The 14,354-nt window shown below is 37.2% G+C and overlaps 1 protein-coding gene across 1 annotated transcript; it reads right to left on the reverse strand.

The window, feature by feature from the left end:
* Positions 1-5,069: 5,069 nt before the first annotated feature.
* On the reverse strand, positions 5,070-11,799 carry LOC109473254 (carbohydrate sulfotransferase 10-like). The gene is made up of 3 exons (XM_019773131.1): positions 11,575-11,799; positions 8,876-8,987; positions 5,070-5,324 (listed from the first exon to the last, which is right to left on the reverse strand). Exons 1-3 carry the CDS (start codon positions 11,691-11,693, stop codon positions 5,070-5,072), a joined length of 486 nt encoding a protein of 161 aa, XP_019628690.1. The 5' UTR covers positions 11,694-11,799.
* Between the last annotated feature and the right edge of the window lie 2,555 nt (positions 11,800-14,354).

The following is a 14,354-nucleotide window of genomic DNA, read 5'->3' on the forward strand; positions in this document are numbered from 1 at the left end:
CACTTACACAGTAATACATTAGCTATTACACAGCCAAAAAACTCAAATAAAACCATTCTAAAAGCCTGTATCACAATAATTTAAAAAACGCCTAGGGGTATTTGCCCACTGTACCTCCATACCAAATTTCAGGACCTTAGGCCCTAAAATGAAGAAGCTGAATCCATTTAAAGATATGGCAGGAGGAGGAGAAGGAGGAGGAGGAGAAGAAGAAGAAACATCAGAAAAAGCAATATGGTTTCACCACACCACTTCGTGGTGTGGTGAACCCATAATTAAGAAGTAAAAAAGTCAATATAACAAGGACAGCTTAACAAGATAGCAAGTGGCTGTCGCACTAATTGAAGTTAACTCAAGGGATTGTCTTTGTCTTAAGAATGGGAAAAAAGTAATTGAGGATGGGTAAAAAAGTAACTATTTCCGGAGGTGAAAAGGTCGAATCCAATGGGATATATTAAGAGTAAATAAACGCATAGATAATTAATATCCAGAAACGAACTATAATAATCATTTTCCTTTTTTTAAACTCAAACTATATTCAGTTACGTGGTTTGATTTGCTGTAGCTTTTCACCTGTTTTGGATCTATAAACGTATTTTGCAAACATTGAGAAGATTTACATCTGTATATATACCGACCTCTGATATTGCATTGTCAATTCCCGTCAATGCTCCCTCGATGACCTGGTTGGGAAACGTTGGCTACCCTTTTAACAGCCTGACGAGATGTGACCGGATGTTGGTATGGGTGTCCTACGTTATAATCATTGAGGTAATTTTGCAAATATGCAACCTTTGACCTGGACTGCACTAATGTTGTTTAAGGGGTGTTTTAGCCAGACATGCATTGCATCAATACATTTTATCAAGCGATAGATGGGGAAAATGGACATGCAGTACGATATTACACGTATAAAAAAAGCTATACGAAATATTACAATTGAAAAAAATGTGCAAGGGGCAAAGGGTGGAAGAAAAGCCAGAAAGGCTTATTTGATATTCTCCCCGTCACGATCTTACAATTTCTACAGTTTAATCAAATTAAATAAAATAACAATGAAGAAGTAATGAAAAGATAATAAACAAGTACAGTGATAAATGAATCAACTAAACAAATTAATCAAGGTTGGCATAATTAATGCAACAATACGGTGAACCAAACTAGATAAATAGGTTTGTCTTTAAACAGATGAAAATATTTAAAAAAAACAATAAATTAATCAATAGGTACATCAAACTTTGTCTATGTAATGATAAATATATGAAAACACAGTATTAAAGGGTGTGATTTGAGTGTTAAAAAGACCTAAGGAAGTGTGGAGTTATTTATGAAATAGAGTTTGGCGTGAGTTTTACAATTGTTTAAAGTTTGAATAGCTTTAATGTCTTGTTTAAGTTATTACCTCGACGAAGGTTGATGACCCTGGTACTGCAGCAGAACTTACTGTTTTTGTGACGTTTTGGTGACAGATAGCTTAACCTGTCAGAAATAAGTGGTGTAAGGTTGGTACCCCTAGCAGCTTGTTCTGGAACTGCAGGTTAGTTTCCAGGTTCGTATATGCAAGTGTTTTTACCCTTTTTGGACATGACTTCAGGTTTGCGCCTGATGACTCCCAATGTTTGTTTGGCCTTCGCAGTGATGTTGTTAACATGCGTGCCCCACTTTAAACGATTTGAACAGATACACCTTTGTGTGCTTGTGTCACATTTGTCACATATAACTTACAAGTTATTGATTGCCCTTCTCCACAATGTGTGAAGCTATGCTATCAGGAAAATACCACCAAGGTGACAGCATTTTCAGTGAAACTAGTAGAGGTAAACAATGCACTGCAGATTCTTTGATAGCTGTTCTATATCACATAACCAAAGAAGATAACAGCATTTTCATCAGTCTTAACAGAGATGACAAGACTGGCACAAAGTGTTACACCAAGATGTCAACAATAAGACAATACATGACAGTACATATGGTCACATGACAGCAAACATTTCCTACTCTACTAAACAAATATACACAGAACTCCGCTCGTGCATGCACCACCAACTCAACTGACCATGGTACTCGGACTCCACTCCTGTATGCATTGCTTACTGTATATATTTGAACTGACCAACAGGTCATAAAAATAGCACATTACCAAAATCTATCAAAATAAAACTACACTATCACACACTTCTTTGCACTGTTGATTTCTTTCCATTTAATCTTGCAACTACTAACTTATCATAGTTGTCAGGCTGAGTTTGGTTAAATATAAATAGAGTCAAGTCCCTTCTAGGTCAATGGTCAGACACAGCCTTCACCAGAAACAAAACAAGTTCTCGTTTACTGCACTTTCATTCCTCATTCTTCCTATGTGAAATAACTACATTTAGCAAGGCCATTGACAAGCTACCAATATAAAAAAAACAGCACAATTGAAATAAATTGCTCCTTACATCACAAGAATTTTTTTGGTCAAAGAAGACACACATTAGTTGCATGCGATTTTCTTGTGCAAAAATACAAAGGCGTCAAACGACAGCTTTTTTTTTTAAAGCACTTGTTTTAAATACATCTGAAAGATCTTAGTGAATTGTATGTTAGGATGTATAAAATATTGAGAGATAGAGCAAAATAAAATATCCCTTTTATTTTTAATACAATTACTCTGCCTAAACACTTCTACAAAATGTTGATTGCTAAAAAATTAACCCTCAACAGTACACCTTCCCGGACTGAATAACCTCTTCACATTAGTTACGATTAAAACATATTAATTAGCTACGGTACACCATTGGGGATTTTAGGGCCGTTTTTACCACCGTGCACTGGCGGTACAAACGACGTTAGCATCCAGCAAACTGTTCGCATCTGCCCAAGTACTTCTCCTCCAAGTGGAGTTTTTCGCGCTTCCAAGTCCCCAACCAGACCCAGTGCATCTGTGCCTTTGGTTCTGAGCCCAATTCTGTTATAGCCATCTGTTCAGACGGAAGCTACTACAAGTTCCTTTTCAACCCGAAGGGTGAATGTACGCGGGACGCGTACGCTCAGTTCCTGGAAATGACCGACGACAAGACGTAAAATCTGCTACGGCTATTTCCCTGCAAAACTGTTTTCACAGCTAGCTTGCTTGCTGGTGCATTCCTAGTCATTTACTGAAGATGTGATGTTTAAAGCTGTAAGATAGAATGACTCAATATCATTTGTATTCTGAAGTACAGAAGCTCTTGGCACTCTTTCAGCAAGTGAGGATAGTTTGTCTCCTGGCTTGAAGGGAAATGGGAACTGTTTTTCACATCAACTAAAAAATTTGTTATTAATTCTACCAAATGTGGAAAGATAGTCTCATATTTTGAGTTGAATACTACTTCTGAAACTTTGTATGCATCTGCTTGATAGATCAAATGAGGTCACAACTGATGTCCAGGTACAATTTGTACAATGTATGTAGACACTGTTGGCTGGTCAAATGTACTGAGACAAGCAGTGAATTTTGCACTGTAATGTACTACTAAGGCAGTGTTATTTTATGTACCCCCCTTTAATAGTCAATTATGAGAAATTTGACAACTAAGATCATAAAGATTGTCAGTTTTTTTTTTTTTTTTCAAAGATATTTCTGCATTTGAAGGAAAATTTGATAGGGCCTAATACCTTCCACTGCACTCTTTACATCTTTGCAGGGCAATTATGGAAAAATTCAACAAGGGAAAAGATAATTTTCCCTTAAATTATAAAATAGATTCAGCCAATCTCTAAATTCTAAGTAGCATATATGTATTACCTAAAATGTATATATACATGTAACAAAGCTTAACTTGCCTTGCTTAATGTCTATTATGAACCTCATCTACATGTACTATTGTTACATCTTAGTAGATTAGGGGACTTGTAGCAATCCTTTAAGAGACTGTTATAATTGTGACAATTAAAGGAACATTTTTCACTTAGCTCTACATGTGTACACTTCTTACTTGTGAGGACCAAATGTTTCAAAATATATTTTTAACTAGAGTCCGACGATCTCATACCTTCGCCAAATGATGTTAATCTTTATGACTGACAAAGATGATTCCTTCTGATTATGCAAATAAAATCCTTATTTGTATTTAAAAAAAATCCAGCAAACTGTACTAGATTCTAAATAACGAAATAAAGTTAATGCGGGTATTGTTTGAGTGCTGAAAAGTGTTGTTTTGTCGAATGTGCCGGTAAGGAAACACCTATTAAATAGTACTGGATTTTTTATGGCTTTAATCTTGCACTGCTTGGCAGGTTGCTATCGTGCATTGTTGAAACTTCCTAACTAAATTTTCGTGACAAATATGTTTGGGTCTCCAGGGCAAGAGCACTCTCCCTCCAAACCATTTATTGATACAAGTCATACTTATATAATTAATTCAAAGTTGGATTGCTTTATGATTATTATGAACCATTTATAATTTCCACGTCGACTAACGTATTTTTGGCCAAGGTAGTTCTAAATACATTTCTCTACTTCTTGCTCAGTTCGCAATGCAGTTTTGACAGCCACATAATTAGTTCAATAGCTATGAAAGCACACATAAAACTAGCAAAGAACAATGTACACAGTCAAATAAACTACAATTAGATCAGGATCACCACGATGTAATATGTTTTATTAGATAACTGATTCATAGGTTTTTACTATGTAGTCAAGGGTATATAAAATATTGTTACCATAAAACTAGCGTACTATACATGTTTTCAAAGCTTCCGTGATTTTAATTATGTATAAACACCTAACGAATAAAACCTAAAACAGAATTTTGTGATCGTCAATATCTATGATTAACAAGGATGGAATACTCTCTTTCCATGTAACATCAATGTAATAAGATAATTATGTTTTGCCTTTTAGTGTTCAGGGAAATTGCATCTAAAAGTAGCAGTTTTGGTAGGTTGTAAGATACGTTTGAAACAATCTGTAACATTATGGTTGGTAGGGATTATAGTTATAGTACACAAATTCAGAAGTATTCAACAAAATTATCGTAATGTTTTAGCAAATATTGAATGGACTAAAATGGCTTTAGAGAGAAAATAGAAAGATCTTCGAAGAATCAACGGCTAAAAAGTTTTGCAATGTCATCATGGAAGTTATATCCAAACATATCATAGTCTGCTTTAAACTTTTGTTTGATTTGCCACAAATCTTCCAATGGTATTTCTTTATAGAAATCCCAAAATAGTCTATCACCTTTCCTCTGTCGTACTTCCGGGATCAGGTCTTCTCTCCCAACGATTCCAGCCTTCCTAAAGAACAACTGATAGTCTTCCGCTATTGTCTCCGTGTGCATGATGAAGTCGTAGTCAATCTATAGGGCCGGCAGATAATACGTAATTACCGCTAGTCCTAACATCTGAGGCAAACATTAAATTGTTACAACTATTGCGACCCACGTGTCTGCAACTACACTAAAGGGGTTCTGAGCAAAAAGAAAGCTATTTTGAGGGATTATGTACCAAGTACTATCACTGTGCAAAAATTAACCAAAAAATGTTTTGACCGGTGACACCATTGTTTGACCCTTACAGACATCCGCTCTTGAATATTTCGCCATATATGTGGCATGCTCAGTGATTGTATAAAGGCTTCAGAATGCTCAGAATTAGTCAACATTCCACCTACCGAATACTAAGATTATCTCCATTTTTGACAACGAATGGCGGCACCAATCAAACTTAACAAACATGACATCAAATATGACATATGTCCTTCTTGAAGGAGATAGCAAGACTCAATATTTGGGTCAATAATAAGTAATCCCTGATTAAGTACCTTTCGCTGTCACCTATGTTATTCAACCCTATCTAGACTGTTTCTTTTTGGGATCCGTGGCTCTAGGAACGCGGGTTGGGGGGCTCATTCACCACCGCCACCACCCGAGACTCGTGAACGGTATATCTTATGACCAGAAACTTATCAGATGATGGTGTACTTGTAATAATCAACCATGACAGCAGTATTATTATGACGTAACGTCATTCATGCGATTTTATTGCCTCAAACCATATATGTATGTCATTCTCAAAAAAATGGTGTGCAACAAAAGGTTTAAAAAGTGTTTATGATAGAATATTCATCATCATTGGCCTCCCTCCGTCTGGAGGGAGGCCAATGCTCAAGCTGGCCGTACAGTAAGTCCTTTGGAATGCGGTCTTGATCCATGCGGCGGACATGGCCTAGCCATCTCAAGCCAATTCTGGTATTGATTTCTATGTCAAGGGATAGGTTGTGGGTGACCGTCGACCCGAGGTAAGTAAACCTGTTGACTACAGCAAGACTGGAGTCGTTCACTGTTATAAGAGGGGGACATGGAGCATTCTGGACCATAACCACAGTTTTCTTTATGCTGATGGTTAGTGAGAACTCATGGCATGCGCTTGAAAAACAATCGGATGGATAAACAAATGGATAGAATATTAAGGTCTACTAAAACGTATGTTCCTAATCTTCAAATAGTATTTTCATCAAAACCCCAAGCTTATCAGTAGTGTCCCAATTATTACTTTTCAAAACACCCTAACCAGATATATCAAGCCCCTTTCTCCCATTTCAATGCTGAACAAATAACTTAAATACTACTTACTTGGCAAGGGGCACATAGGTCTGAAATCAGCTGCCAGTGAGGATCTTGCCACTCCGTCCTGTTCGTTCCAACCGCTTTGATAAATGCCGTAAACGGAACTATTGGGTATGATCTATTGTCAGTACCTTCGGGAAGCAGTTCAAATGGTCCTAACTGAAAAAAAAAAAGATGTATTGTTAAAGACATTGATTTATTTTCTGTATCTGTATAGTCAGCATAACCGCTCGTCAGCGTAACACATCAGCTGGCTACCTTACATCGAACGATTTTTTACACCTAACCTTCCGATAGTACCTACACTCTGCGATAGTTCTAGGAACTAATGAGTTTTTAATCTAGGTTAACTGTAGCACTAAAAGGCATGTTCTTTTATTGTTCTTTTCTGAGCTGGTATAAGGTACTCAGTAGTTGATACGTCCATCAGTTTATTTCTTGCCTGCCTTCGAGTGACACCCACTTTAGGTTCGTGTTATTTCCGTGACACTAGCACCTCTTTCATAGTTGTTCATACAAAATATGGATCCCATATTAAGGTGGCAAATTCTAGGTTTTAATAACGTGTATGCAAGTGAATTTGTCTCGGGCTACGTTTGGCCACTCCCAATGGACCTATACCATTATTACGTCACAGTTTGTTTACCTGTTCTAAAGAACATTCTAGAACGGTCAGTTAAAGAATAAAGATCATTTTAAAGTTTTCAAAGTAAGGTATGTCTGATTTTTGCTGCGTCTAGTTGTGTTGACACAGCATTACATGCCGCATGGGTGATTTAGTTGTGACATTAGACGACAGTAGTGCTGTATTAAAAGTCTTATATTAGGCTAACGCTACACAAACACACACCGCGCTACGCACAATATGAACGTCGATTGACCGGCAGTCATTGCGGTAAACAAACTGTGACGTAATAATGGTATAGGTCCATTTCGCCTTAACCCTACCTAGACAGGGGGGGGAGGCTAAAAGTGCCCGCGCCAACTTTGATGTCACCTAGCGTCTGAACGGCTAGCGCTAGAACGGCCAAACTAGGTGACTTTTTCTAGGATATTGTTGGCAACAATTCTCTATCATTGGAATAAGACAACAAATTTTGTGTTGCCATGGCAATGGATTTCTGACAGCCTTTTATTGCTAAATTTAGAATAGACAACAATAGAATTTTATGGGTTTTTATGTCAAGTTACTCATGGTTTCTAATATTAATAACATCCCATAAATTTTTTATGTAAATTTCATTATTAAATATGCATAATTTATGCCAAAATCCAAGATGGCGGACCATACTATTAGAACAGGTATATACAGGTTAAGGTCTCGGACCGGAGTTTTCTTCCGTGTTCGGAGCAATTTGACACCCTCAGCCCGACGGGCTGTCATTTCTGTACTAAACGCGGATCGGAATGTTTCACTCTTTAGCTGTAAAGGGGTGCCGTTCCGCTTATAAATACACTTGATTTATATTCTGTGCGCCCAATTTATTAAGGGATAAATAAGGTACATCAACACTGCGCCACCTATAAAGGCTACAACTAACAGGCTTTTCAGAAAATACAAATATATGTACACAGATATTACGATTTCGGGGATATCGCGGCCAAAACATACCATACAAAGTCACGTTTCCGGCGATTTACTTAGGCTCTGGTCAGATTTAAACTCCGACCCGGAACCTTATTTTCCTTAAATTTTATCAATACTTTCATTTCTTTTTCCAAAAAAGTTTTAAATGAAGACAAGGCTTTAACATAAAAAAAAAACTATTTTTAAAAATTCAAGATTGATGATCCAAGATGGCGGATATCTTAAATATGCGTGACGTCATTTAATGACGTAACCGTTGTTGCTATGGGCAACATAAGACGTAGTACACCCTAATATTATGTCATAAACACCTTTAGTAAAGTTATGTCGTATACCATTTAGTTTTCAGGGAATAACCTATCTATATGGTTTTGGGCAATAAAATCACATTGATGACTTCAAAATGATGTCATATTACATCATAACGACATGAAAATTGTAGATATGATAAATTTTTACTAGTACACCATCCTCAATGAGCCCCCCCCCCCCGGTCCCACCAAGTCCAAAAAAGCCCGGTCTAGATAGGGTTAATTAAGATACCATATGTGCACCTCACTTCAGACTACTTGTCAATAGCTGTGATATCAGAAAACTCTGTTGAAATAGTTTTTGATGTTTTATTCAATCAAATGTATAAGTACATCCGTATACTTCTTGTTGGTTAAATCAAATGCTAATAAAAGTAACATACCATTGTATTTGACGTGTTGGAGAGAAGTGTTTTCAGCATAGAATGATACTGTTTCCGGTATCCGAATCGTGACGGGGCGTAGGAGAATTTGTCCTCCCATGCTGATACAAGTCTGCATTTTTAAGAACAATTGAAATTATATCGTTAGGTTCTGACTTTTATATCTCCAATGCATAGCGCTCTGTTCAGTTTCTCACAACTTCTTACAACCTCATACAATCAACAAAAAAAACTTTCTATAACCCAAAGTATGAAATTCCAGGCAGTTACCATTATGGAAATATAACATCGTTTCATTCATTATGCAAATTAAGTCTTTGGTTAGATAACCGATGTCAGCCTGTGTTTCTTTTGTTCTCAATTACATATGTCAGAAGCTTGAATTATCGTATGATTTAACCCTCAACAGTACACCTTCTCGGACTGATAAATCTGTAAACTTGGGGTCCGCGCGGACCCCAGAGCATTTTTTTTGCTAATTTTTAGAAATTATCAACATGATACCAGCTCAATTATTTTGCAAATTGATATGCGAGTCCACATTACGTACAAAAATCATACATTTGGACCTTTTCCTATTTTTTTGTGAAGAAAAACAAAAGGAGGAAAAACCCGATTTTTAAACCCTATTCAGACCGAGTGTTTTTTGAGGCCCGAGCCAACTTTAATCTCAAATATCGCCTAAACGGCTTGAGCTAGAACCATCAAATTTGGTGAGCTTTCGTAAAATGTATCTAGATAAATTTTATATTAGTTAAATAAGTTATTGATTTGCTGTGTTGCCATGTTACATAATTAGAGATAAATTAAATCATTTAATATTCAAAATATATGCTAATTTGATGGCGTCATTGGTCAAAATCCAAGATGGCGGACCATGTTATTAGCTCTAACGTCATATGACGTCATAATTACACCAAAGCTTTTAGAATTTAATTCTATTAGTACACTATTCTCTGAAAATTTGGTGACCATACGATAAGTGCATAAAAGCATATAAAAACGGAAATATAGTAATGTATAAGAACGCCAGTGTATCCATTACGATCGATAGCCGGCTGGGGTCCGCGCGGACCCAAAAAAAGAAAATCAGATATAAAAATTTTATAAGAATGGGGGAAACTGGATTTTCTGCACTGTATTGAGGGACAACTTTGTGGGTAACAATTACCTGAACTTTCAGAAAAAAATATTTGGAAACAAAAAAAAATATTACAGCATATATAGTGCTGGGGTCCGCGCGGACCCCAGGTGTACTGTTTAGGGTTAATGAAACAGATTTATAAAATCCCCTCATAACTTATTCAAATTACATCCATATTTACATAATTGCCGCATAATTATGTCAAGCAACATTTAAGCTACCTACATACCAAAATCATGACGATCCATTAACCGGTTCTCTAGTTATCCTGAACATTTTTTAAAAATCACCCCTGCAGTTCCAGAGCAAGCAGCTAGGGGGTCAAAACCTGCGTCACTTCTTGCCCAGCTCAAGAGCTACCTATTTTTTTTTAAATTCTGTCCCCCTAGTATGTCTAGATTATGAAATATCAAAACGGGAAGTTTCGCTGCAGTAACATAAAAAGCTGCAAAGGGGACCAAAATCTAATCATTGCAAGGTCTTATGAAGACCTACCTATCTACGAAATATGAGGACAATCCATTCAAGCCTTCTCAAATAATCGTATTTACAGACACACAGACACCTACACACACACACACACACACACACACACCTTCTTGGCGAAGGTAATAACTGCATCTTATTTACTGCTACGTATTAGTCCACTTGTTCGACAGCTACTTCCTGCCTATAGGAGTTCTAGCTGCTAGAATATTACTGTTCCGTCTGACTTATATTTTTACTGATTTAGCAGTTGACACAAGTTATTGAATGTGCTGATACTGCGTGGTTCCTTTACTGACTTGGACAGTAGGTTCCACGGTCGCGACGCGTGAGGTAAGAAGCTGGTCTTGTAGGTCTAAGTTCTATAATGAGGAATTGGAGGTCCGTAGAGTTCCGAAGCTGTACGCGTGTGACTTTTTGCTCGATTTGCGGGCTGGCTTCTAGCGGTTGCTAGTGAGGGGACAGTAGACGAGACCATTGAGCACTTTATCTTTATACATCATAACCATGGAGTGAAAGTGTCTTCTGGTCAATAGTCTGTCCCATTCAAGCTCCTGCATAAGAACACTAGAGGGTGTTTCAAGGCTCCGGTGTTAAAACTACAGGAGGGGTCAGTACTACCCCCCTTCTCGTACACAGGGTAAAAAAAAACACTTAATAGGTAGCTGGCTGGTTAAGAGTGAAAAGTTAAAAAGATCACACAAGGAAGTGCTGATGATTGACCTCCTCAAGAAGTTTGATATCCCGGGAGGACCAGGGGCCTTATTGGGATGTGTACCTCGGAGGACCTTTTGGACTTCCTCCGCCGATACGTCGATTGTGCAGAGCTCTTCATTAGTAAACATTTGTACCCTTTTTGTACTGTCAGGGTGGGTAGATTTCCTTGTGACGTTAACGAAGATATCATTTAACAAATCACCCTTGTCCACACTAGTTATCACATTGGCATAGATAACGGCCCACACCGTCAGCCAACCGAGCCAAAAACCGAAAACATACCCTCCTCACAAATTAAAAAAAAAATATTAACGTTGAGTACAAACAATTCTACTATTTACTATTTACTTACCTTTCTAATGGATTGCGGACAATAATCAGCTTTGTGTACGTCTCAAATCGAAAACGTATTTCCTCATCAGAATAGGTATTCAGCCGCTTGAATGGCAAGTTATTGAGTTGTTCTCTCATGTCGTGTGTATTTCTTCTGTCATTGTGTTCAAGGTTATGTAAAATGGTTAACGTAGTTGTGCTTCCAGTTTTAAATACTTGGCAATATAGAAGTTTATATCTTTCATTAACAATGAATCGCCTTCGCGCTGGAAATTCCTGTGGAAGAAACAGAACGGACAAAACCTATTTAATGCGATGCTTACAGTATATATTTTTTTCTGTTAATCCAGATACTGGTATATATTTTGCTAATGGTTAGTTTTTATAGCATTACTCTATCCAAAAAGGTAAAGCTGTTAAGCCAGCTCAACTAATGTGTACTCAATCATTTCAACAAATTTCCAAGATGCAAATTACAAGTCTTATTTGTGGCACAATGAGTTAATTGATAATGACAGTCCCTAAATGTTTCTATCCTTTATCTTGACCGCACCTGATACCCTCCGACCTACTCATTTCAATTAACAATATATTGCTCACCTAACATCTAACGGACAGCCTGGTTTATAAGGCACCTACTGCGTGACTGGAACCATTGCATATCGTAAATTATATTTTGTAATCAATTTTAATCAAATCGTAAATGGAAAGGCTCTCGTCGGGGTGTCAGGTGTGCGTCTGTATGCAGGTCATCGTTAAAACTCGAGAAATTGTGGATGAATCTTTTTGATATTTGGTGTGCGGATAGCTATATAAAAATGTAGATTCATTAAATTTAAAATTTCCCCCTAGAATTTTACTGCCATGCAGCGGGGATTTTGTGTATTTGTTGATTGTGTATTGTATGTGTTCCGCGTAACTCGAAAAGCTGTGAATAGATCATGACGGTATTTTGTAGGTGCGTAGCGGTTACGGAAAGCTAAAAATTATTTATCCTGCAATGTCCTCGCTGCGCTGCTACATAAAGCTGTGTTTTTTGTGCTTGGTTGTCAATGGTATTAGTGGATGGTTATTGGCAGCAAAAATGACGGTAAAGTTTAATGATGGTGTCCTAGCGGCTATCTAAGGTATTGAAGCGTAGCGTGAAAGTATAAGGTAAATTTTCTGCAAGTGTCAAGTTAATTTAGGTTAATTATTTTTGAATAGTGGGGCTGGTAGTAGTCAGTGCAATTCGGGCCTCCTAACAGCTCGTTAGAAACTGTAGTGGCCGTTTTTGTTATTTAATCTAAGACAATCAAGCTAGTAATGATAATGTTTACGTATAAGCATACTTAAGATTACGATAAAACATCGGGAGAGCAGGACCGGGTCTGTGTAACTAGGTTTATATGTGTCGTAACCTAAACAGAGTTACGTGACAGGTTGCTCTGCACCTAACCCATGGACGTAAGGTGCAGTGCAGAGCTACTTGATATGTCTACAACACAATGAAAAAAAAAAGGTTGGAGAGTTAAGAATTTTCCTTTTACAAAAACAAGTTTCTTTTTTACAGCCGACGTTATAAAACCCTTGGTTGTCTAAAATTAAAGCGCTTCTTTACTCAGAATAACCAACATAATGAAACTATTTACGGAGTTTCAAGTTTCCAAATATCAACACTCCCAAAGACTTCTTGACATGGCGAAGACATGTGTAAATTAATTGCAGTTTAATATGTTGCTAATATATAAATAATTTACCTTAATTTTGGTGTCGTTCGTCCTGCAGTATTTTTTCAAGGTTGCAATTCTCTCAGACTGTGTCCTTTCTGCAGTGGGTTTTTGGTCTAAAAACATCAAGGAATTTCAATTTACAGTAGTATTGTGGCTTAAAAACTGTTTGCAAGTTGATTTAAGGACAGACACCTTAACTTTCCGTTTACGTTCTCAATACTTTCAAACCTGGTAACAAATACTGAATAGGTAATCAGATGGCTTAAGGAGGTAATCAGATATATATATATATATATGTCACAGGGGAGATTGGAATCCAGGGGGATCCGGAATCCTCCTAGGGGAGACTGGAATTCAAGTTGTTCTTTCACAAAACTGGTATCTGAATATCTAAATTCCAATCTCTTCTAGGAGGAATTTCCAGATTCTCCTAAAGGAGATAGGAATGGCAATTTGTCCTAGGACACATGGGAATTCTTACACTAGTTACAGGACAATCTCCAATTTTAAATGGAGAAATTCTGATTGCATTAAAATGCTTGGGAAAATAGAGTGAGTGAATATGTAAATCAGATATTTGCATCAGGCCATTGTGAGATAGTGACTCAAAACAAGTTTTTCAAGTTTGTTAGTGACTTGGTATATAAGGGATTGTTTCCCCCGACCAAGCCATGTGTAAATTCTGAAAAAAAAATCATCGTTTGTAGGAATTTTGTTGTTTCTTTTATTTTGCCAATTTGTTTTCACAATTGGAAATATATTTGGTGAGGAAAGATTGCAATTATGGAATCTGAACTGCAAATTATGCCAGGACAAATCTTGATTCCAATCTAGTAATTCACCTACAATTATATTAATAGGCTTGCCTATGCTGAAATTAGTTGAAAGTTTAGGTGTGAAATGATTCTATGTATGAGTTCTTTTATTTGTACTACTGACTTGGGATCTGAATATCAGGAATCCAATCTCTTGTAGGAGGATTCCAGATTCCCCTAGGAGGATTCCAGATTCTCCTAGGGCAGATAGGGATTCCAATCTCCCCCAGGAGGATTCCGGATCCCCCTGGATTCCAATTTCCCCTGTGACA

Source organism: Branchiostoma belcheri, unplaced genomic scaffold (assembly GCF_001625305.1).
Source record: "Branchiostoma belcheri isolate BF01 breed outbred unplaced genomic scaffold, Haploidv18h27 scaffold298, whole genome shotgun sequence".
NCBI classification, from domain to species: domain Eukaryota; kingdom Metazoa; phylum Chordata; class Leptocardii; order Amphioxiformes; family Branchiostomatidae; genus Branchiostoma; species Branchiostoma belcheri.